Below are 22,732 nucleotides of genomic sequence, written 5' to 3' on the forward strand. Positions count from 1 at the left end.
GAGAGGGATTACTTATCCTATCCTAGGTATTCCTTAAAGAGGTGGGGTTTCAGGTGTCTCTGGAAGGTGGTGATTGACTCCGCTGTCCTGGCGTCGTGAGGGAGTTTGTTCCACCATTGGGGGGGCCAGAGCAGCGAACAGTTTTGACTGGGCTGAGCGGGAGCTGTACTTCCTCAGTGGTAGGGAGGCGAGCAGGCCAGAGGTGGATGAACGCAGTGCCCTTGTTTGGGTGTAGGGCCTGATCAGAGCCTGGAGGTACTGAGGTGCCGTTCCCCTCACAGCTCCGTAGGCAAGCACCATGGTCTTGTAGCGGATGCGAGCTTCAACTGGAAGCCAGTGGAGAGAACGGAGGAGCGGGGTGACGTGAGAGAACTTGGGAAGGTTGAACACCAGACGGGCTGCGGCGTTCTGGATGAGTTGAAGGGGTTTAAATCCGTAACCATGGGCACCCTCTGAGATATCACCCTGACAAACTTCCCTCTAAATACACCTCTGCTGTTTTCAATCAGGATCTCAGAAATCACTGCCTCATTGCCAGCGTGCGTAATGTGCCTTTCTAATCAACCTGGCCCAGGTATCCTGGAAGGATATTGATCTCGTTCCGTCAGTAGAGGATGCCTGGTCGCTCTTCAAAAGTGCTCTCCTCACCATCTTAAATAAGCATGCCGCATTAAAAAAATGTAGAACCAGGAACAGATAAAGCCCTTGGTACACCCCAGACATGACTGCCCTTGACCAGCACAAAAACATCCTGTGGCGTTCTGCATTAGCATTGAATAGCCCCCGCGATATGCAACTTTTCAGGGAAGTCGGGAACCAATGTACTCAGTCAGTTAGGAAAGCTAAGGCAAGCTTTTTCAAACAGAAATGTTCTTTTTGTAGCACTAAGTTCAAAAGGTTTTGGGACACTGTAAAGTCCATGGAGAATAAGAGCACCTCCTTCTGGGACACTGTAAAGTCCATGGAGAATAAGAGCACCTCCTTCTGGGACACTGTAAAGTCCATGGAGAATAAGAGCACCTCCTTCTGGGACACTGTAAAGTCCATGGAGAATAAGAGCACCTCCTTCTGGGACACTGCAAAGTCCATGGAGAATAAGAGCACCTCCTCCCAGCTGCCCACTGCACTGAGGCTCGGAAACACTGTCACCACCGATAAATCTACGATAATCGATCATTTCAATAAGCATTTCTCTATGGCTGGCCATGCTTTCCACCTGGCTTCGCCTACCCCGGACAACATCTCAGCACCCCCCTACATCAACCAAGTTAACAAACAGATCACCAACCATTTTCGAATCCCACCATGCCTTCTCCACTATGCAATTAGGTTTCCGAGCTAGTCATGGGTGCACCTCAGCCATGCTCAAGGTTCTAAACAATATCATAATCGCCATCGATAAAAGACAGTACTGTGCAGCCGTATTCATCGACCTGGCCAAGGCTTTCGACTTTGTCGATCACTGCATTCTTATTGGCAGACTCAACAGCCTTGGTTTTTCAAACGACTGCCTCGCCTTGTTTACCAACTACTTCTCTGATAGAGTTCAGTGTGTCAAATCGGAGGGCCTGTTGTCCTGGCCTCTGGCAGTCTCTATGGGGGTGCCACAAGGTTAAATTCTCGGGCCGACTCTTTTCTCTGTCCTGTACATATCAATGATGTCACTCTTACTGCTGGTGATTCTCTGATCCACCTCTACGCAGACTAAACCATTCTGTATACATCTGGCCCTTCTTTGGACACTGTGCTAACAAACGTCCAAACGAGCTTCAATGCCATACAACTCACCTTCCATGGCCTCCAACTGCTTCTAAATGCTAGTATAACTAAATGCATGCTCTTCAACAGATTGCTGCCCACACCTACACGCCCGAATAGCATCACTACTCTGGACGGTTCTGACATAGAATATGTGGACATCTACAAATACCTAGGTGTCTGGTTAGACTGCAAACTCTCCTTCCAGACCCATATCAAACATCTCCAATCGAAAATCAAATCAAGAATCGGCTTTCTATTCCGCAACAAAGCCTCCTTCACTCACGCTGCCAAGCTTACCCTAGTAAAACTGACTATCCTACCGATCCTCGACTTCGGCGACGTCATCTACAAAATTGCTTCCAACACTCTACTCAGCAAACTGGATGCAGTTTATCACAGTGCCATCCGTTTTGTCACCAAAGTCCCATATACTACCCACCACTGCGACCTGCATACTCTAGTCGGCTGGCCCTCGCTACATATTCGTTGCCAGACCCACTGGCTCCAGGTGATCTTTAAGTCTTTGCTAGGTAAAGTCCCACCTTATCTCAGCTCACTGGTCATCAAAGCAACACCCACCCGTAGCATGCGCTCCAGAAGGTATTTTTCTTTGGTCATCTCCAAAGCCAACACTTCCTTTGGCTGCCTTTCCTTCCAGTTCTCTACTGCCAATGACTGGAACGAATTGCAAAAATCACTGAAGCTGGAGACATATCTCCCGCTCTAACTTTAAGCATCAGCTGTTAGAGTAGCTTACTGATCACTGTACCCGTACACAGCCAATCTGTAAATAGCCCACCCAACTACCTCATCCCCATATTATCACTTACCCTCTTGCTCTTTTGCACTCCAGTATCTCAGCCTGCACATCATCATCTGCATATCTATCACTCCAGTGTTAATGCTAAATTGTAATTATTTCGCCTCTATGGCCTATTTATCGCCTACTTCCCTACTCTTCTACATTTGCACACACTGTACATAGATTAAAAAAATATATATATATTGTGTTATTGACTGTATGTTTGTTTATGTGAAACTCTGTGTTAGGGTTTTTGTCGCACTGATTTGTTTTATCTTGGCCAGGCTGCAGTTGTAAATGAGAACTGGTTCTCAACTGGCCTACCTGGTTAAATAAGGGTAAAATATGCGGGGGCACAGGTTAGTCGAGGTAATATGTAAATGCAGGTAGAGGTAAAGTGACCATGCAAAGACGATGAACAGACAGTAGCAGCAGGGTAGCCATTTGGTTAGTTGTTCAGGAGTCTATTGGCTTTGGGGTAGAAGCTGTTAAAAAGCCTTTTGGACCTAGACTTGGAGTTCCGGTAATGCTTGCCGTGTGGTAGCAGAGAGAACAGTCTATGAGTAGGGAGGCTGGAGTCTTTGGCCATTTGTAGGCCCTTCCTCTGACACCGCCTGGTATAGAGGTCCTGGGTGGCATGATCTTTTCAGTGTCTTGAGGGGGAATAGGTTTTGTCGTGCCCTCTTCACGACTGTCTTGGTGTGTTTGGACCATGACAGTTCGTTGGTGATGTAGACACCAAGGAACTTGAAGCTCTCAACCTGCTCCACTACCGCCCCGTCGATGAGAATGGGGGCGTGCTCGGCCCTGCTTTTCCTGTAGTTCATGTTCATCTCCTTTGTCTTGATCACGTTGAGGGAGAGGTTGTTGTCCAGGCACCACATGGCCAGGTCTCTGCTGACTTCCTCTCTATAGGCCATCTCATCGTTGTCAGTGATCAGGCCTACCACTGTTGTGTCATCGACAAACTTAATGATGGTGTTGTGCTTGGTCATGCAGTCATGGGTGAACAGAGAGTACAGGCGGGGACTGAGCACGGACCACTGAGGGGCCCCCGTGTTGATGATCAGTGTTGCAGATGTGTTGTTACCTACCCTTACCACCTAGGGGCGGCCCGTCGGGAAATCCAGGATCCAGTTGCAGAGGGAGATGTTTAGTCCCAGGATCCTAAGCTTAGTGGGGGTCCAACGGCTCAGACACGAGAGGTATGTGGCAGGGTCTACAGTCAATCACGGACTACAAAAACAGATCCAGCCCCGTCGTGGACCACGATGCCTTGCTCCCAGGCAGACTAAACGGCTTCTTTGCTCACTTTGAGGACAATACAGTGCCACCAACACGGCCCGCTGCCAACTCTCCTTCACCGTGGCCAACGTGAGTAAAACATTTAAACGTGTTAACACTCGCAAGGCTGCCGGCCCAAATGTCATCCCTAGCCGCGTCCTCAGAGCATGCGCAGACCAGCTGGCTGGTGTGTTTACGGACATATTCAATCAATCCCTATCCCAGTCTGCTGTTCCCACATGCTTCAAGAGAGCCACCATTGTTCCTATTCCCAAGAAAGCTAAGGTAACTGAGCTAAACGACTACCGCCCCGTAGCACTCACTTCCGTCATCACGAAGTGCTTTGAGAGACTAGTCAAGGACCATATCACCTCCACCCTACCTGACACCCTAGACCCACTCCAATTTGCTTACTGCCACAATAGGTCTACAGACGACGCAATCGCAACCACACTGCACACTGCCCTAACCCATCAGGACAAGAGGAATACCTATGTGAGAATGCTGTTCATTGACTACAGCTCAGCATTTAACACCATAGTACCCTCCAAACTCGTCATCAAGCTAGAGACCCTGGGTCTCGACCCAGCCCTGTGCAACTGGGTCCTGGACTTTTGACGGGCTGTCCCCAGGTGGTGAGGGTAGGAAACATCTCCACCCCGCAGATCCTCAACACTGGGGCCCCACAGGCCTCTCTTGTACTCCCTGTTCACCCATGACTGCGTGGCCAAGCACGTCTCCAACTCAATCATCAAGTTTGCAGACGACACTACAGTGGTAGGCCTGATTACCAACAACGATGAGACGCCCTACAGGGAAGAGGTGAGGGCCCTCGGAGTTTGGTGTCAGGAAAATAACCTCACACTCAACGTCAACAAAACAAAAAGGAGATGATCGTGGACTTCAGGTAACAGCAGAGGGAGCACCACCCTATCCACGGGACAGTAGTGGAGAAAGTGGAAAGTTTTAAGTTCCTCGACGAACACATCACGGACAAACTGAAATGGTCCACCCACACAGACAGCGTGGTGAAGAAGGTGCAACAGCACCTCTTCAACCTCAGGAGACTGAACCAATTTGGCTTGTCACCAAAAACACTCAAACTTTTACAGATGCACAATCGAGAGCATCCTGTCAGGCTGTATCACCACCTGGTACAGAAATTACACCGCAAGGCTCTCCAGAGGGTAGTGAGGTCTGCACAAACTACCTGCCCTCCAGGACACCTACACCACCCGATGTCACAGGAAGGCCATAAAGATCAAGGACAACAACCACCTGAGCCACTGCCTGTTCACCCCGCTACCATCCAGAAGGCGGGGTCCGTACAGGGGCATCAAAGCTGGGACCGAGAGACTGAAAAACAGCTTCCATCTCAACGCCATCAGACTGTTAAACAGACACCACTAACATTGAGTGGCTGCCAACATACTAACTCAACTCCAGCCACTTTAATAATGGGAAAATTGGATGTAATAAATGTATCACTAGTCACTTTAAACAATGGCACTTTATATAATGTTTACATACTGTACATTACTCATCTCATATGTATATACTCGATACCATCTACTGCATCTTGCCTATGCCATCGCTCATCCATATATTTATATGTACATATTCTTATTCATTCCTTTACACTTATGTCAATAAGGTGGTAGTTGTGAAATTGTTACATTACTTGATAGATATTACTGCACGGTCGGAACTAGAAGCACAAGCATTTCTCTACACTCGCATTATTAACATCTGCTAACCATGTGACCAATAAAATTTGAGTTAGTGATGAGCTTTGAGGGCACTATAGTGTTGAACACTGAGCTGTAGTCAATGTATAGCATTATCACATAGGTGTTCCTCTTGTCCAGGTGGGAGAGGGCAGTGTGGAGTGTAGTAGAGGTTGCGTAATCCGTGGATCTGTTGGGGCGGTATGCAAATTGGAGTGGGTCTAGTGTTTCTTGGATAATGGTGTTGATGTGAGCCATGACCAGCCTTTCAAAGCACTTCAGGGCTACAGATGTGTGCTACAGGTCGGTAGTCATTTAGGCAGGTTACCTTGGTGTTCTTGAGCACAGGGTCTATGGTGGTCTGCTTGAAACATGTTGGTATTACAGACTCATTCAGGGACATGTTGAAAATGTCAGTGAAGACACTTGCCAGTTGGTCGGAGTACACGTCCTGGTAACCCATGTGAATGGTTGTGAATGTTGACCTGTTTAAAGGTCTTACTCACATCGGCTACGGAGAGCGTGATCACACAGTCGTCCGGAACAGCTGGAGCTCCCATGCTTGCCTCAGTGTTGCTTGCCTTGAAGCGTGCATAGAAGTCATTTAGTTCGTCTGGTAGGCTCGTGTCACTGGGCAGCTCACAGTTGTTTTTGTCTTTGTAGTCCATAATAGTTTGCAAACCCTGCCACATCCGACGAGCATCAGAGCAGTAGGATTCAATCGTTGCCCTTTGAGGCTTTCAAAAAGCTCCCTGATCTTTGTAGTTGAATCTGTGCTGGAATTCAACACTTGACAGAGGGACCTTACAGATGTATGTATGTATGTGGGACAGATAAAGGGTTGGTCATAAATCATGCTAAACTCTATTATTACACACAAAGTGAGTCCATGTAAGTTATGTGACTTGTTAAGCCACATCTTACTGAACTAATGTAGGCTTGCCCAAACAAAGGGGCTTATGTAAAGACTATATTTTAGTTCATTATTTGTTATTCATCTTTAAAAAAGTAAAACATTTCTTCCACTTTCACAGATTATTTTGTCGAATAAATTACAATTAAATCCATATAATACCACTAACAAAAATTCTGAAGAAATCCAGGGGTTTGAATACATGAAGGTACAGTAAATACACTCATATCTGACAATGACAAAAATAATGAGACTATATAACCATATCAATATTTTAATGGATTACTTGGTGCAATAAATAACACAATAAGATTATAAAAGCATCAGTCACAGGAAAAAACTAAAGTTACAGTAGTTTAATTAATCCTCAAAAACATTTGGCACTAAGTTCACTTCACCAAATTCCTTCTTTCAGTTTATTGGAGTCCACATCGGAAATCCTTTTTTGAGGCAATATATTAATCAATTGTATTAATATAGTTACGTTACAGATGTAATAACTTGGTTGTAGAGGTGAAAAGAGTCTTTAGTTTACCACCATGTTCATGCCATAAACTACCTCCAACTTAAATCAATACTTTTCCAAACATATAAATGTAGTTGTCATAAGATTGTATGGGGGAAAAACTATGGGCTATCAGTTTCTGATTGGGATTGGCAGACTAACCACTATTGAACCATTAGTAGACAGGGTGTAACCCACTGTTACAGGTGTGGAAACCTGGGCCCAGATTTACAAAACATTCTTATGCAAAAACTTAAGAACCTTCTTAAGAAAACAATTATAAGTTCATAAGATAGTTCACAAGTGCAATTCTTCAACAATATGTTAAGATTTTATCATTTTCTTACAAACTTAACTATCTTCTTAAAATGATTGTCACTAGGCAAACTGTTTTATCTAGCTAGCAATGACAATCATGTTAGCATATTTCATACTGAGATGACTGTTCTAAAACATGTTTTGGGGGTTTCAAATAATCAATACTGAAACTTTCAGATGAAGTTTGAGTGAATTAAATATGTTCAATTGATTTAATTAGCTTATTATCTCACTGCCCTGAGTTTAAGACGGCAGGGTAGCCTAGTGGTTAGAGCGCTAGACTAGTAACCGGCAGGTTGCAAGTTCAGACCCCTAAGCCGACAAGGTACAAATCTGTCGTTCTGCCCCTGAACAGGCAGTTAACCCACTGTTCCCAGGCCGTCATTGAAAGTAAGAATTTGTTCTTAACTGACTTGCCTGGTTAAATATTTTCAATAATCTAATTTCTTCTTGTATTGAAATAACACAAGAACATGTCCAAGAAGCTTCTTGAGGAACAGCAACTTGGCTGAACTTTCCTCTGTAGTCTATAGTTAAGGAATAAATGGCAATTAAGAAGAAATATCTTCTTAAGAAGGTTTTGTGAATCTGGGCCCTGACCTATAACCTTCCTATAGACCTATATTCCTGAGTTATTACTCCCACTGAAACTTGTGATTCCTTTTAACACCTAAAGACTGTTGAAGTCAGGGTACTGTAGGCATGTGAAAGATCACTTTGACTACAGGTGAGATAATTACTCCATTACAAAACATAAAAATACAATGAATTCAAATATCAGTTTTCATCAAAGTGCATAAATTCCAAATGTTGGCTCTCTGGAACCTTGGAGCCAATCTTCAGAACATTTAATTTTGTTTAGAACATACTCATCACATTTCCCTCATAAAAAAACAATAAACACTAAACGTTGTTTTTGTCCTATAACTTCAGCTTCAAGCCGCTAGCCTCCACATACAGCATGAATACAACATAGCCAGAGGGTTGAGTAAGAAGAGTTACATCAGAAGCATAGATTTAGCTCTGAGTTACAGGGGAGAACCTCTAGAGGGCTTTTTCTCTGGGGCCCACTGAGCAATAAGGTGGGTCACCTAACCAATCAGCTGACCGATACCCTAAATAGGACAGGGTAGGCTGCTCTACTTTAACCACTAGGACAGGGTAGGCTGCTCTACTTTAACCACTAAGTTAACCACTAGGACAGGGTAGGCTGCTCTACTTTAACCACTAAGTTAACCACTAGGACAGGGTAGGCTGCTCTACTTTAACCACTAAGTTAACCACTAGGACAGGGTAGGCTGCTCTACTTTAACCATTAGGACAGGGTAGGCTGCTCTACTTTAACCACTAAGTTAACCATTAGGACAGGGTAGGCTGCTCTACTTTAACCACTAAGTTAACCATTAGGACAGGGTAGGCTACTCTACTTTAACCATTAGGACAGGGTAGGCTGCTCTACTTTAACCACTAACTCATCATCCTCATTTTTGACAACAGCTTTGAAACCAGAACCACGAGGACCCCGGTTTCCATTCAGAATCATTGTGGCTTCGTATCATTTATTTACTAGTTGAAACGGTGTGAGCCCTCGAGTGACCTCCCCTTCCCCCGGGGCTTACTGCCCCTTTGGCTGAGTAACACATTGCTTAAAGAACAATTCCATTGATTCAGTCCTTTCACCAACACTGTTTAAGATAGCTGGTCCCAGATCTGTTTGTCATCATCTCAACTCCTTGTCATGCCAAACCGGCAAGGCGTGGCATGATGGCACAAATAGACTGGTACCCAGGCTGTTTCAGGACGGTTCCTTTCACCAAATACCGTTTCAGGACGGTTCCTCAGCCTCCAGCCCCGTCATGTACAGTAGCAGTAGAATGTAGACTAGAGGGGGCTGGAGCTCTGAACAGGATTATTTCTTAGCCGTAAAGTAACGGGCCAAGGCACTGCTGGACCAGAGAAACATCACGTCTCACAACATTTCTCTGTTTTGCTTATTTATTCAATTGTGTGAGAAAAAGATTGACTCTTAGCTTTTTCTCTGTTCAATTCACAGCATTACAAAAATACTCTAGTGGTGTCTGAGGTACTTCAATTCTCACCAGTTTTGTAAAATAAATGTGATAATTTTCTCTTGGTTATACCAGTTTGGTGAAAGGCAATAGTATCAGAATATATCATAGATATATATATATATATATTAAAGGACATCCTAACACATGCAGATAGTGTGGCATCTTATGTGCTACTAAGTTAATATCACAAACATGTTCAATAATAACCCCCTATAGAACCCTTTAAGGACTGATAGCTACACCGTAGACCAATCAGTGTCTGTTTCCAAACACCGCCCATTAAGACCTGTAGTTATGGCATCTTCAGTCTTATTCTGTAGGATATCAATCACCCTCGGTTATGGCTCTGTGTCTCTGACTCAACTAAGACAGGTCTCTGTGGTATTGCGAATGAAAATCGTTTTTGCTCTAAGCAGACAAGAGGACTTGTCAGAAGAGACTCCAGTCATACGGAGACGGACACAGAGCGTTAGTCTCCAGTGCTGTGGATTAGGTCAGCATGGTACTAAACGTTAAGCAAATCTCAACTCACTCCGATGTTGAGACTGAGAACACGGCCCTGATTTAATCAGCTAGTCCTTAAAATAGTTCTGTGAAGGTAGTTAGAATACATATAAAAACAGAGTACAATTGCACTTGATAAAGTTAAGGAGAGGGAGGGATTGTAAGCTAAGAGAATGAATAGTAACATGGGTCAGGAGGATTGTGATGTAGTCTGTCTTCCTTTCTAGACTAATTGACTGGGTGTGTATCTGACTGGAACAGGCCTGGACCCTGAAGAAACTAACTTACTGGCTAGGGATCATTCTCTATTCAGACAGTAACACGTCTAGCAGAGGACTGGGTCATTCTCTATTCAGACAGTAACACGCCTAGCATGGGAGACACTGTGAATGGACAGGCTTGGTATAGATGGACTGGTGAGTGGAGCTAAATTAGCAGACCGTAACTGTTCTCCAGGTGAGTGGAGCTAAATTAGCAGACCGTAACTGTTCTCCAGGTGAGTGGAGCTAAATTAGCAGACCGTAACTGTTCTCCTGGTGAGTGGAGCTAAATTAGCAGACCGTAACTGTTCTCCAGGTGAGTGGAGCTAAATTAGCAGACCGTAACTGTTCTCCAGGTGAGTGGAGCTAAATTAGCAGACCGTAACTGTTCTCCAGGTGAGTGGAGCTAAATTAGCAGACCGTAACTGTTCTCCTGGTGAGTGGAGCTAAATTAGCAGACCGTAACTGTTCTCCAGGTGAGTGGAGCTAAATTAGCAGACCGTAACTGTTCTCCAGGTGAGTGGAGTTAAATTAGCAGACCGTAACTGTTCTCCAGGTGAGTGGAGCTAAATTAGCAGACCGTAACTGTTCTCCAGGTGAGTGGAGCTAAATTAGCAGACCGTAACTGTTGTCCAGGTGAGTGGAGCTAAATTAGCAGACCGTAACTGTTCTCCAGGTGAGTGGAGCTAAATTAGCAGACCGTAACTGTTCTCCTGGTGAGTGGAGCTAAATTAGCAGACCGTAACTGTTCTCCAGGTGAGTGGAGCTAAATTAGCAGACCGTAACTGTTCTCCAGGTGAGTGGAGTTAAATTAGCAGACCGTAACTGTTCTCCAGGTGAGTGGAGCTAAATTAGCAGACCGTAACTGTTCTCCAGGTGAGTGGAGCTAAATTAGCAGACCGTAACTGTTCTCCTGGTGAGTGGAGCTAAATTAGCAGACCGTAACTGTTCTCCAGGTGAGTGGAGCTAAATTAGCAGACCGTAACTGTTCTCCAGGTGAGTGGAGCTAAATTAGCAGACCGTAACTGTTCTCCTGGTGAGTGGAGCTAAATTAGCAGACCGTAACTGTTCTCCAGGTGAGTGGAGCTAAATTAGCAGACCGTAACTGTTCTCCAGGTGAGTGGAGTTAAATTAGCAGACCGTAACTGTTCTCCAGGTGAGTGGAGCTAAATTAGCAGACCGTAACTGTTCTCCAGGTGAGTGGAGCTAAATTAGCAGACCGTAACTGTTGTCCAGGTGAGTGGAGCTAAATTAGCAGACCGTAACTGTTCTCCAGGTGAGTGGAGCTAAATTAGCAGACCGTAACTGTTCTCCAGGTGAGTGGAGCTAAATTAGCAGACCGTAACTGTTCTCCTGGTGAGTGGAGCTAAATTAGCAGACCGTAACTGTTCTCCAGGTGAGTGGAGCTAAATTAGCAGACCGTAACTGTTCTCCAGGTGAGTGGAGTTAAATTAGCAGACCGTAACTGTTCTCCAGGTGAGTGGAGCTAAATTAGCAGACCGTAACTGTTCTCCAGGTGAGTGGAGCTAAATTAGCAGACCGTAACTGTTCTGTCAACTGATATTGTCAAATATTCTGTTATTTTCTAATTTGAAATTCCATCTAACAGGTAGTGGACACATTTTATATTCCATCTACCTAACAGGTAGTGGACACATTTTATATTCCATCTATCTAACAGGTAGTGGACACAGGTTAAGTCTCATCTATCTAACAGGTAGTGGACACAGGTTAAGTCCCATCTATCTAACAGGTAGAGGACACAGGTTAAGTCCCATCTATCTAACAGTTAGTGGACACAGGTTAAGTCCCATCTATCTAACAGGTAGTGGACACAGGTTAAGTCCCATCTATCTAACAGGTAGAGGACACAGGTTAAGTCCCATCTATCTAACAGGTAGAGGACACAGGTTAAGTCCCATCTATCTAACAGGTAGAGGACACAGGTTAAGTCCCATCTATCTAACAGGTAGAGGACACAGGTTAAGTCCCATCTATCTAACAGGTAGAGGACACAGGTTAAGTCCCATCTATCTAACAGGTAGAGGACACAGGTTAAGTCCCATCTATCTAACAGGTAGTGGACACAGGTTAAGTCCCATCTATCTAACAGGTAGAGGACACAGGTTAAGTCCCATCTATCTAACAGGTAGTGGACACAGGTTAAGTCCCATCTATCTAACAGGTAGAGGACACAGGTTAAGTCCCATCTATCTAACAGGTAGAGGACACAGGTTAAGTCCCATCTATCTAACAGGTAGAGGACACAGGTTAAGTCCCATCTATCTAACAGGTAGTCCTGAGAGAACATGTAAGCTACCTCCAACACCCATCTATCTAACAGGTAGTGGACACAGCTTAAGTCCCACATCAAGGAACTGCATGTGGTCAACAACACTAACTCTGACCCCTGACCCTACCCATCCCTGTAATACACCACTACTAACTCCTTCCTCAGCCCTTATCTGGCCAACACCAGTCCTACCCTCCCCATCCCTCAAACACCCTCAACCCAAACCCTCCTAATCCAGACCAAAGTGGCCTAAATCAGCCCAAACCCTCCTAACCCAAAGTGGCCTAAACCAGTCCAAACCCTCCTAACCCAAAGTGGCCTAAACCAGCCCAAACCCTCCTAACCCAAAGTGGCCTAAACCAGCCCAAACCCTCCTAAACCAAAGTGGCCTAAACCAGCCCAAACCCAGCCCAAACCCTCCTAACCAAAACCGGCCTAAACCAGCCCAAACTGGCCTAAACTAGACGAATTGATTTCAGACCATCCCCATTCCAACCAGTATCCCACCCACAGCATGTTAGGTGGTTGTGTGAAAGGGGAGGAGTAATGTTATTGTTGATGTTTGATCACCATGACATTATGTTACTGAGGACCACGTTGCTATGCTGACTAGAGCTGGGTGACGGTCTAGCTAGTATTTACAACAGGAGACAGTTTCTATCACCACACCAGGGATTAACATGCTACAGGCTGTCTATTCAAAGTTCACAGCTCTGCGTCCACTTCCTCTCACCAAGTCTGACACTGATACAAGCTATTAGCACAGTGGAGCCAGTGAGAAGAGCTACACAGCGTGATACTGAACGCAGCTAACTAACAGGTGGGCTGTGCATCGTATGACAGGTCAGGAAAGTAGACGAGAAAGGAGTGTTTTAATAATGCCAACAGCCAGGCTACAAATAGAACCAATTCTACTGGCCTATTAAAAACCTACCTAGGATGATACTGACTGACAATGTAAAGTTGAACCTCTTATCTGGACAGAAAGCTTGTGCTCTCTCACCATAATAATGTCTTGATTCATGTTTATCACCCCTATATGTATGGTGACAATATGTATGGTATAGTGGAGGTGACAGGATGTATGGTATAGTTTCCCCCTTTGTTTCCCTTTGAGATGTGCTGAGGAGGACAAACAGTAAAAGGACGAGACAGACGACCTCTAACCCCAACCTTGGGGGTCACTAAGGGTCAAACAGGTCCCGGTGCTGCTGCTGCTCCAGCTGATTGTTGAAGAGGTCGATCTCTCGGTTGGCCTCCTCAACATACTCCGCTATGAACTGGTCCATTTCTGCAGGGGCTTGATGTAAGGACAGCTACACCACCTACTACTCATCAACAACAAACCATTCAGTGGAATGTGTTGTCAGGTGTTGTATTAGACACCAGGGGTTTACAATGGTTGTGTTGAGGACGCCAGGGGTTTACAATGGATGTGTTGAGGACGCCAGGGGTTTACAATGGTTGTGTTGAGGACGCCAGGGGTTTACAATGGATGTGTTGAGGACGCCAGGGGTTTACAATGGTTGTGTTGAGGACGCCAGGGGTTTACAATGGTTGTGTTGAGGACGCCAGGGGTTTACAATGGATGTGTTGAGGACGCCAGGGGTTTACAATGGTTGTGTTGAGGACGCCAGGGGTTTACAATGGTTGTGTTGAGGACGCCAGGGGTTTACAATGGATGTGTTGAGGACGCCAGGGGTTTACAATGGTTGTGTTGAGGACGCCAGGGGTTTTACAATGGTTGTGTTGAGGACAGACAGTAGAGATAAAAGGATACGTGGATGGAAGTTGTTCTTCTCTCCAAAGAAACTGACGTACTGTTGCCCGTTGTAGAAGAAGCCTGGAGGCAGAGGGTCCAGATGTCTCTTCACCTGAACACAGAAACAGGCAGGTTGACAGACAGGTACACAGACGGACAAGGCAGGTCAAGAGAGAGGAACAATGACATGTTAGAGGAACACTCACATGGATGGTCCTGATTTCCTGAGGAGAGAGGCTGGTGGGGGTCTTCTTCACCTTCCTCACCTCCTTCTGAAAACAAGACCACAGATACCAAGATGAGTATATTACCTCTGATGTTTAGGTTACAATACGATCAACCTCTGAAACTTGTCTACAGCACAGTAGATGGTCAGCTAGATGGTCAGTTAGATGGTCAGCTAGATGGTCAACTAGATGGTCAGTTAGATGGTCAGTTTGATGGTCAGATAGATGGTCAGATAGATGGCCAGTTAGATGGCCAGTTAGGTGGTCAGTTAGGTGGTCAGTTAGGTGGTCAGTTAGGTGGTCAGTTAGGTGGTCAGTTAGATGAGCTGTGAGTTCCAGTAGCTGGTCAGTTAGATGGTCAGTTAGCTGGTCAGTTAGCTGGTCAGTTAGTTGGGTCAGTTAGATGGTCAGTTAGATGAGCTGTGAGTTCCAGTAGCTGGTCAGTTAGATGGTCAGTTAGATGGCCAGTTAGATGGTCAGTTAGATGGTCAGTTAGTTGGGTCAGTTAGATGGTCAGTTAGATGGTCAGCTATATGGTCAGCTATATGGTCAGTTAAGTGGTCAGTTAGATGGTCAGTTAGATGGTCAGTTAGATGGTCAGTTAGATGGTCAGTTAGATGGTCAGTTAGATGAGCTGTGAGTTCCAGTAGTTGGTCAGTTAGATGGTCAGTTAGATGGCCAGTTAGATGGCCAGTTAGATGGCCAGTTAGATGGTCAGTTAGATGGTCAGTTAGATGGCCAGTTAGATGGCCAGTTAGATGGCCAGTTAGATGGCCAGTTAGATGGCCAGTTAGATGGTCAGTTAGATGGTCAGTTAGATGAGCTGTGATTTCCAGTAGGTGGTCAGTTAGATGGCCAGTTAGATGAGCTGTGAGTTCCAGTAGCTGGTCAGTTAGATGGTCAGTTAGATGGCCAGTTAGATGGTCAGTTAGCTGGTCAGTTAGTTGGGTCAGTTAGATGGTCAGTTAGATGGTCAGCTATATGGTCAGTTAGGTGGTCAGTTAGATGGTCAGCTATGTGGTCAGTTAGGTGGTCAGCTAGATGGTCAGTTAGGTGGTCAGTTAGATGGTCAGCTATGTGGTCAGTTAGGTGGTCAGCTAGGTGGTCAGTTAGTTGGGTCAGTTAGTTGGGTCAGTTAGATGGTCAGTTAGATGGCCAGTTAGATGGTCAGTTAGATGGTCAGTTAGATGGTCAGTTAGATGGCCAGTTAGATGGCCAGTTAGATGGTCAACTAGATGGTCAACTAGATGGTCAGTTAGATGGTCAGTTTGATGGTCAGTTTGATGGTCAGATAGATGGTCAGATAGATGGCCAGTTAGATGGCCAGTTAGATGGCCAGTTAGATGGCCAGTTAGGTGGTCAGTTAGGTGGTCAGTTAGGTGGTCAGTTAGGTGGTCAGTTAGGTGGTCAGTTAGGTGGTCAGTTAGGTGGTCAGTTAGATGAGCTGTGAGTTCCAGTAGCTGGTCAGTTAGATGGTCAGTTAGCTGGTCAGTTAGCTGGTCAGTTAGTTGGGTCAGTTAGATGGTCAGTTAGATGAGCTGTGAGTTCCAGTAGCTGGTCAGTTAGATGGTCAGTTAGATGGCCAGTTAGATGGTCAGTTAGATGGTCAGTTAGTTGGGTCAGTTAGATGGTCAGTTAGATGGTCAGCTATATGGTCAGCTATATGGTCAGTTAAGTGGTCAGTTAGATGGTCAGTTAGATGGTCAGTTAGATGGTCAGTTAGATGGTCAGTTAGATGAGCTGTGAGTTCCAGTAGTTGGTCAGTTAGATGGTCAGTTAGATGGCCAGTTAGATGGCCAGTTAGATGGCCAGTTAGATGGTCAGTTAGATGGCCAGTTAGATGGCCAGTTAGATGGTCAGTTAGATGGTCAGTTAGATGAGCTGTGATTTCCAGTAGGTGGTCAGTTAGATGGCCAGTTAGATGAGCTGTGAGTTCCAGTAGCTGGTCAGTTAGATGGTCAGTTAGATGGCCAGTTAGATGGCCAGTTAGATGGTCAGTTAGCTGGTCAGTTAGTTGGGTCAGTTAGATGGTCAGTTAGATGGTCAGCTATATGGTCAGTTAGGTGGTCAGTTAGATGGTCAGCTATGTGGTCAGTTAGGTGGTCAGTTAGATGGTCAGTTAGGTGGTCAGTTAGATGGTCAGCTATGTGGTCAGTTAGGTGGTCAGCTAGGTGGTCAGTTAGTTGGGTCAGTTAGTTGGGTCAGTTAGATGGCCAGTTAGATGGTCAGTTAGATGGCCAGTTAGATGGTCAGTTAGATGGTCAGTTAGATGGTCAGTTAGATGGTCAGTTAGATGGCCAGTTAGATGGTCAGTTAGATGGTCAGTTAGATGAGCTGTGAGTTCCAGTAGTTGGTCAGTTAGATGAGCTGTGAGTTCCAGTAGATGGCCAGTTAGATGAGCTGTGAGTTCCAGTAGTTGGCCAGTTAGATGGCCAGTTAGATGGTCAGTTAGATGGTCAGTTAGATGGCCAGTTAGATGGTCAGTTAGATGGTCAGTTAGATGGTCAGTTAGATGGTCAGTTAGATGGCCAGTTAGATGGCCAATTAGATGGTCAGTTAGATGGTCAGTTAGATGAGCTGTGAGTTCCAGTAGTTGGCCAGTTAGATGGCCAGTTAGATGGCCAGTTAGATGAGCTGTGAGTTCCAGTAGTTGGTCAGTTAGATGGCCAGTTAGATGGCCAGTTAGGTGGTCAGTTAGGTGGTCAGTTAGGTGGTCAGTTAGGTGGTCAGTTAGGTGGTCAGTTAGGTGGTCAGGTAGATGGTCAGTTAGATGGCCAGTTAGATGGTCAGTTAGGTGGTCAGTTAGGTGGTCAGTTAGGTGGTCAGTTAGGTGGTCAGTTAGGTGGTCAGTTAGGTGGTCAGTTAGGTGGTCAGTTAGATGAGCTGTGAGTTCCAGTAGATGGTCAGTTAGATGGTCAGTTAGATGGTCAGTTAGGTGGTCAGTTAGATGAGCTGTGAGTTCCAGTAGATGGTCAGTTAGATGGTCAGTTAGATGGTCAGTTAGGTGGTCAGTTAGATGGCCAGTTAGATGGCCAGTTAGGTGGTCAGTTAGGTGGTCAGTTAGGTGGTCAGTTAGATGAGCTGTGAGTTCCAGTAGATGGTCAGTTAGATGGCCAGTTAGATGGTCAGTTAGATGGGCAGTTAGATGAGCTGTGAGTTCCAGTAGATGGTCAGTTAGATGAGCTGTGAGTTCCAGTTAGATGGTCAGTTAGATGAGCTGTGAGTTCCAGTAGATGGTCAGTTAGATGGTCAGTTAGATGAGCTGTGAGTTCCAGTAGATGGTCAGTTAGATGGTCAGTTAGATGAGCTGTGAGTTCCAGTAGATGGTCAGTTAGATGAGCTGTGAGTTCCAGTAGATGGTCAGTTAGATGGTCAGTTAGATGAGCTGTGAGTTCCAGTTAGATGGCCAGTTAGATGGCCAGTTAGATGGTCAGTTAGGTGGTCAGTTAGATGAGCTGTGAGTTCCAGTAGATGGTCAGTTAGATGGCCAGTTAGATGGTCAGTTAGATGGTCAGTTAGATGGTCAGTTAGGTGGTCAGTTAGGTGGTCAGTTAGGTGGTCAGTTAGGTGAGCTGTGAGTTCCAGTAGATGGTCAGTTAGATGAGCTGTGAGTTCCAGTTAGATGGCCAGTTAGATGGCCAGTTAGATGGTCAGTTAGATGGTCAGTTAGATGGTCAGTTAGATGGTCAGTTAGATGGTCAGTTAGGTGAGCTGTGAGTTCCAGTAGATGGTCAGTTAGATGAGCTGTGTGTTCCAGTAGATGGTCAGTTAGATGGCCAGTTAGATGAGCTGTGAGTTCCAGTAGATGGTCAGTTAGATGGCCAGTTAGATGAGCTGTGAGTTCCAGTAGTTGGTCAGTTAGATGGTCAGTTAGATGGCCAGTTAGATGGCCAGTTAGATGGTCAGTTAGATGGTCAGTTAGATGGTCAGTTAGATGGTCAGTTAGATGAGCTGTGAGTTCCAGTAGATGGTCAGTTAGATGGTCAGTTAGATGAGCTGTGAGTTCCAGTTAGATGGCCAGTTAGATGGCCAGTTAGATGGTCAGTTAGATGGTCAGTTAGATGGCCAGTTAGATGGCCAGTTAGATGAGCTGTGAGTTCCAGTAGCTGGTCAGTTAGATGGTCAGTTAGATGGCCAGTTAGATGGTCAGTTAGCTGGTCAGTTAGTTGGGTCAGTTAGATGGTCAGTTAGATGGTCAGCTATATGGTCAGTTAGGTGGTCAGTTAGATGGTCAGCTATGTGGTCAGTTAGGTGGTCAGTTAGATGGTCAGCTAGCTGGTCAGTTAGATGGTCAGTTAGATGGTCAGCTATGTGGTCAGTTAGGTGGTCAGCTAGGTGGTCAGTTAGTTGGGTCAGTTAGATAGCCAGTTAGATGGCCAGTTAGATAATAATATATAATAATATATGCCATTTAGCAGACGCTTTTATCCAAAGCGACTTACAGTCATGTGTGCATACATTCTACGTATGGGTGGTCCCGGGGATCGAACCCACTACCCTGGCGTTACAAGCGCCATGCTCTACCAACTGAGCTACAGAAGGACCACCAGATGGTCAGTTAGATGAGCTGTGAGTTCCAGTAGTTGGTCAGTTAGATGAGCTGTGAGTTCCAGTAGTTGGTCAGTTAGATGAGCTGTGAGTTCCAGTAGTTGGCCAGTTAGATGGCCAGTTAGATGGCCAGTTAGATGGCCAGTTAGATGAGCTGTGAGTTCCAGTAGTTGGTCAGTTAGGTGGTCAGTTAGGTGGTCAGTTAGGTGGTCAGTTAGGTGGTCAGGTAGATGGCCAGTTAGGTGGTCAGGTAGATGGCCAGTTAGATGGTCAGTTAGATGGTCAGTTAGATGGTCAGTTAGGTGGTCAGTTAGGTGGTCAGTTAGATGGTCAGTTAGATGGTCAGTTAGATGGTCAGTTAGATGGTCAGTTAGATGAGCTGTGAGTTCCAGTAGATGGTCAGTTAGGTGGTCAGTTAGGTGGTCAGTTAGGTGGTCAGTTAGATGGTCAGTTAGATGGTCAGTTAGATGAGCTGTGAGTTCCAGTAGATGGTCAGTTAGATGAGCTGTGAGTTCCAGTTAGATGGTCAGTTAGATGAGCTGTGAGTTCCAGTAGATGGTCAGTTAGATGGTCAGTTAGATGAGCTGTGAGTTCCAGTAGATGGTCAGTTAGATGGTCAGTTAGATGAGCTGTGAGTTCCAGTAGATGGTCAGTTAGATGGTCAGTTAGATGAGCTGTGAGTTCCAGTAGATGGTCAGTTAGATGGTCAGTTAGATGAGCTGTGAGTTCCAGTTAGATGGTCAGTTAGATGAGCTGTGAGTTCCAGTAGATGGTCAGTTAGATGGTCAGTTAGATGAGCTGTGAGTTCCAGTAGATGGTCAGTTAGATGGTCAGTTAGATGAGCTGTGAGTTCCAGTAGATGGTCAGTTAGATGGTCAGTTAGATGAGCTGTGAGTTCCAGTAGATGGTCAGTTAGATGGTCAGTTAGATGAGCTGTGAGTTCCAGTTAGATGGCCAGTTAGATGGCCAGTTAGATGGCCAGTTAGATGGCCAGTTAGATGGTCAGTTAGATGGTCAGTTAGATGGTCAGTTAGATGGTCAGTTAGATGAGCTGTGAGTTCCAGTAGATGGTCAGTTAGATGAGCTGTGTGTTCCAGTAGATGGTCAGTTAGATGGCCAGTTAGATGAGCTGTGAGTTCCAGTAGATGGTCAGTTAGATGGCCAGTTAGATGAGCTGTGAGTTCCAGTAGTTGGTCAGTTAGATGGTCAGTTAGATGGCCAGTTAGATGGTCAGTTAGATGGTCAGTTAGATGGTCAGTTAGATGAGCTGTGAGTTCCAGTTAGATGGCCAGTTAGATGGCCAGTTAGATGGCCAGTTAGATGGCCAGTTAGATGAGCTGTGAGTTCCAGTTAGATGGCCAGTTAGATGGTCAGTTAGATGGTCAGTTAGATGGTCAGTTAGATGGTCAGTTAGATGGCCAGTTAGATGGCCAGTTAGATGGCCAGTTAGATGGCCAGTTAGATGAGCTGTGAGTTCCAGTTAGATGGCCAGGTAGATGGCCAGTTAGATGGCCAGTTAGATGGCCAGGTAGATGGTCAGGTAGATGGCCAATTAGATGAGCTGTGAGTTCCAGTTAGATGGCCAGTTAGATGGCCAGTTAGATGGTCAGTTAGATGGTCAGTTAGATGAGCTGTGAGTTCCAGTAGATGGCCAGTTAGATGGCCAGGTAGATGGTCAGTTAGATGGCCAGTTAGATGGTCAGTTAGATGGCCAGTTAGATGGTCAGTTAGATGGTCAGTTAGATGGTCAGTTAGATGGTCAGTTAGATGGTCAGTTAGATGGTCAGTTAGATGAGCTGTGAGTTCCAGTAGATGGTCAGTTAGATGGTCAGTTAGATGGTCAGTTAGATGAGCTGTGAGTTCCAGTAGATGGCCAGTTAGATGGCCAGTTAGATGGCCAGTTAGATGGTCAGTTAGATGGCCAGTTAGATGGCCAGTTAGATGGCCAGTTAGATGGCCAGTTAGATGGCCAGTTAGATGGCCAGTTAGATGAGCTGTGAGTTCCAGTAGATGGCCAGGTAGATGGCCAGTTAGATGGCCAGTTAGATGGCCAGTTAGATGGCCAGTTAGATGGCCAGTTAGATGGTCAGTTAGATGGCCAGTTAGATGGCCAGTTAGATGGCCAGTTAGATGGCCAGTTAGATGGCCAGTTAGATGGCCAGTTAGATGAGCTGTGAGTTCCAGTAGATGGCCAGGTAGATGGCCAGTTAGATGGCCAGTTAGATGGCCAGTTAGATGGCCAGTTAGATGGTCAGTTAGATGGTCAGTTAGATGAGCTGTGAGTTCCAGTAGATGGTCAGTCAGTCTTGTACCTGTTTTACACAGATCCTCAGCCAGTCCTTCAGGACCTCCTGTGTCAATCCCACTCCATGGAACAGCAGGAAGCATCCAGAGGGTTCCTGGTCTCCCTGGTGGCTGTCCCCCAAGGGCTGCTGAGTGATACGGAGGTTCCCACTCACAGTGTTGTAGCTCACATCCATCATCCTCTCAGAGTCTGGAGAAGAACATGGAGATATCTCAGCACTTCACTGACCTGTCTGATGGTCCTAATGACTAGTCTGATGGACCTACCACTGTGGCAGCTACATATACCAAACAGCATGCTGAGGATGAGGAGGGGTTCAGTGCTACAACATCCATCCATCTATCCATGATCCAACTCCAGAATGACTCAAACAACATGGAACATTCAATAGAAGACACGAATAAACCAAATTCAATGGACAGTAACTTAAAATTCAGAGAAACTAGTAAGGAACACGCCAAGGACCACCAGCTCCAGAATCATTCAACTTCCACAAACATCTGCTCTCTCTTCATTCTGCACCCTCTTCATTCTGCACCCTCTTCATTCTGCACCCTCTTCATTCTGCACCCTCTTCATTCTGCACCCTTCATTCTGCACCCTTCATTCTGCACCCTTCATTCTGCACCCTTCATTCTGCACCCTCTTCATTCTGCACCCTCTTCATTCTGCACCCTCTTCATTCTGCACCCTCTTCATTCTGCACCCTCTTCATTCTGCACCCTCTTCATTCTGCACCCTCTTCATTCTGCACCCTCTTCATTCTGCACCCTCTTCATTCTGCACCCTCTTCATTCTGCACCCTCTTCATTCTGCACCCTCTTCATTCTGCACCCTCTTCATTCTGCACCCTCTTCATTCTGCACCCTCTTCATTCTGCACCCTCTTCATTCTGCACCCTCTTCATTCTGCACCCTCTTCATTCTGCACCCTCTTCATTCTGCACCCTCTTCATTCTGCACCCTCTTCATTCTGCACTCTCTCCTCATTCAACAACGTCACATAAACGTCTGTATGAATAAAGTGAGGAGAAACTACTCAAACAAACTAAACCAGTGGAGAGTGAAGGAGCTCAGTTTCCTACCATCAGCTGGTGCTGCCTGCCTTGAGGACAAACCTTTATCTAATAATACTCACAACTGGGAATGCAAGTACAGGTTAAATGTTGGCATTTAGTATTAGAACACAAGGCAGAAGACATCTCAAATAATACTTGTATGATTATTGATAAGTAGTACAAGTAAAGATTTATACTCAATCATCACCATCATTGCACAGAGTGATGTTGTGTATATTGTCAGTGAGGGAGAATAACAGAGAAACCCTACCAGAGAAGAGGACCTTCCCAGTGACGTTGTAGACGTTTCCTCTGAAAGGGTTTGGTCTCAGAGCTGACTTGAAGGCTAGGGGGCAGAGAGAGACTGGTAGGATATTCAACTGTATAAAATATC

General features: G+C 45.6%; 1 protein-coding gene across 1 annotated transcript in view; it reads right to left on the bottom strand.

The window, feature by feature from the left end:
- Positions 1-6,745: 6,745 nt before the first annotated feature.
- dnaaf9 (dynein axonemal assembly factor 9) overlaps positions 6,746-22,732 on the bottom strand; it is a 107,231-nt gene continuing 91,244 nt past the window's right edge. The window contains exons 33-37 of the mRNA XM_046367624.1: positions 22,610-22,684; positions 21,289-21,470; positions 14,408-14,473; positions 14,220-14,313; positions 6,746-13,730 (exon numbers count right to left, since the gene is read on the bottom strand). Coding sequence (XP_046223580.1) covers positions 13,624-13,730; positions 14,220-14,313; positions 14,408-14,473; positions 21,289-21,470; positions 22,610-22,684 — 524 coding nt within the window. The 3' untranslated portion in view covers positions 6,746-13,623. The remainder of the gene's footprint in view (positions 13,731-14,219; positions 14,314-14,407; positions 14,474-21,288; positions 21,471-22,609; positions 22,685-22,732) is intronic.

Source organism: Oncorhynchus gorbuscha, linkage group LG10, assembly GCF_021184085.1.
Source record: "Oncorhynchus gorbuscha isolate QuinsamMale2020 ecotype Even-year linkage group LG10, OgorEven_v1.0, whole genome shotgun sequence".
Lineage (NCBI taxonomy): Eukaryota > Metazoa > Chordata > Actinopteri > Salmoniformes > Salmonidae > Oncorhynchus > Oncorhynchus gorbuscha.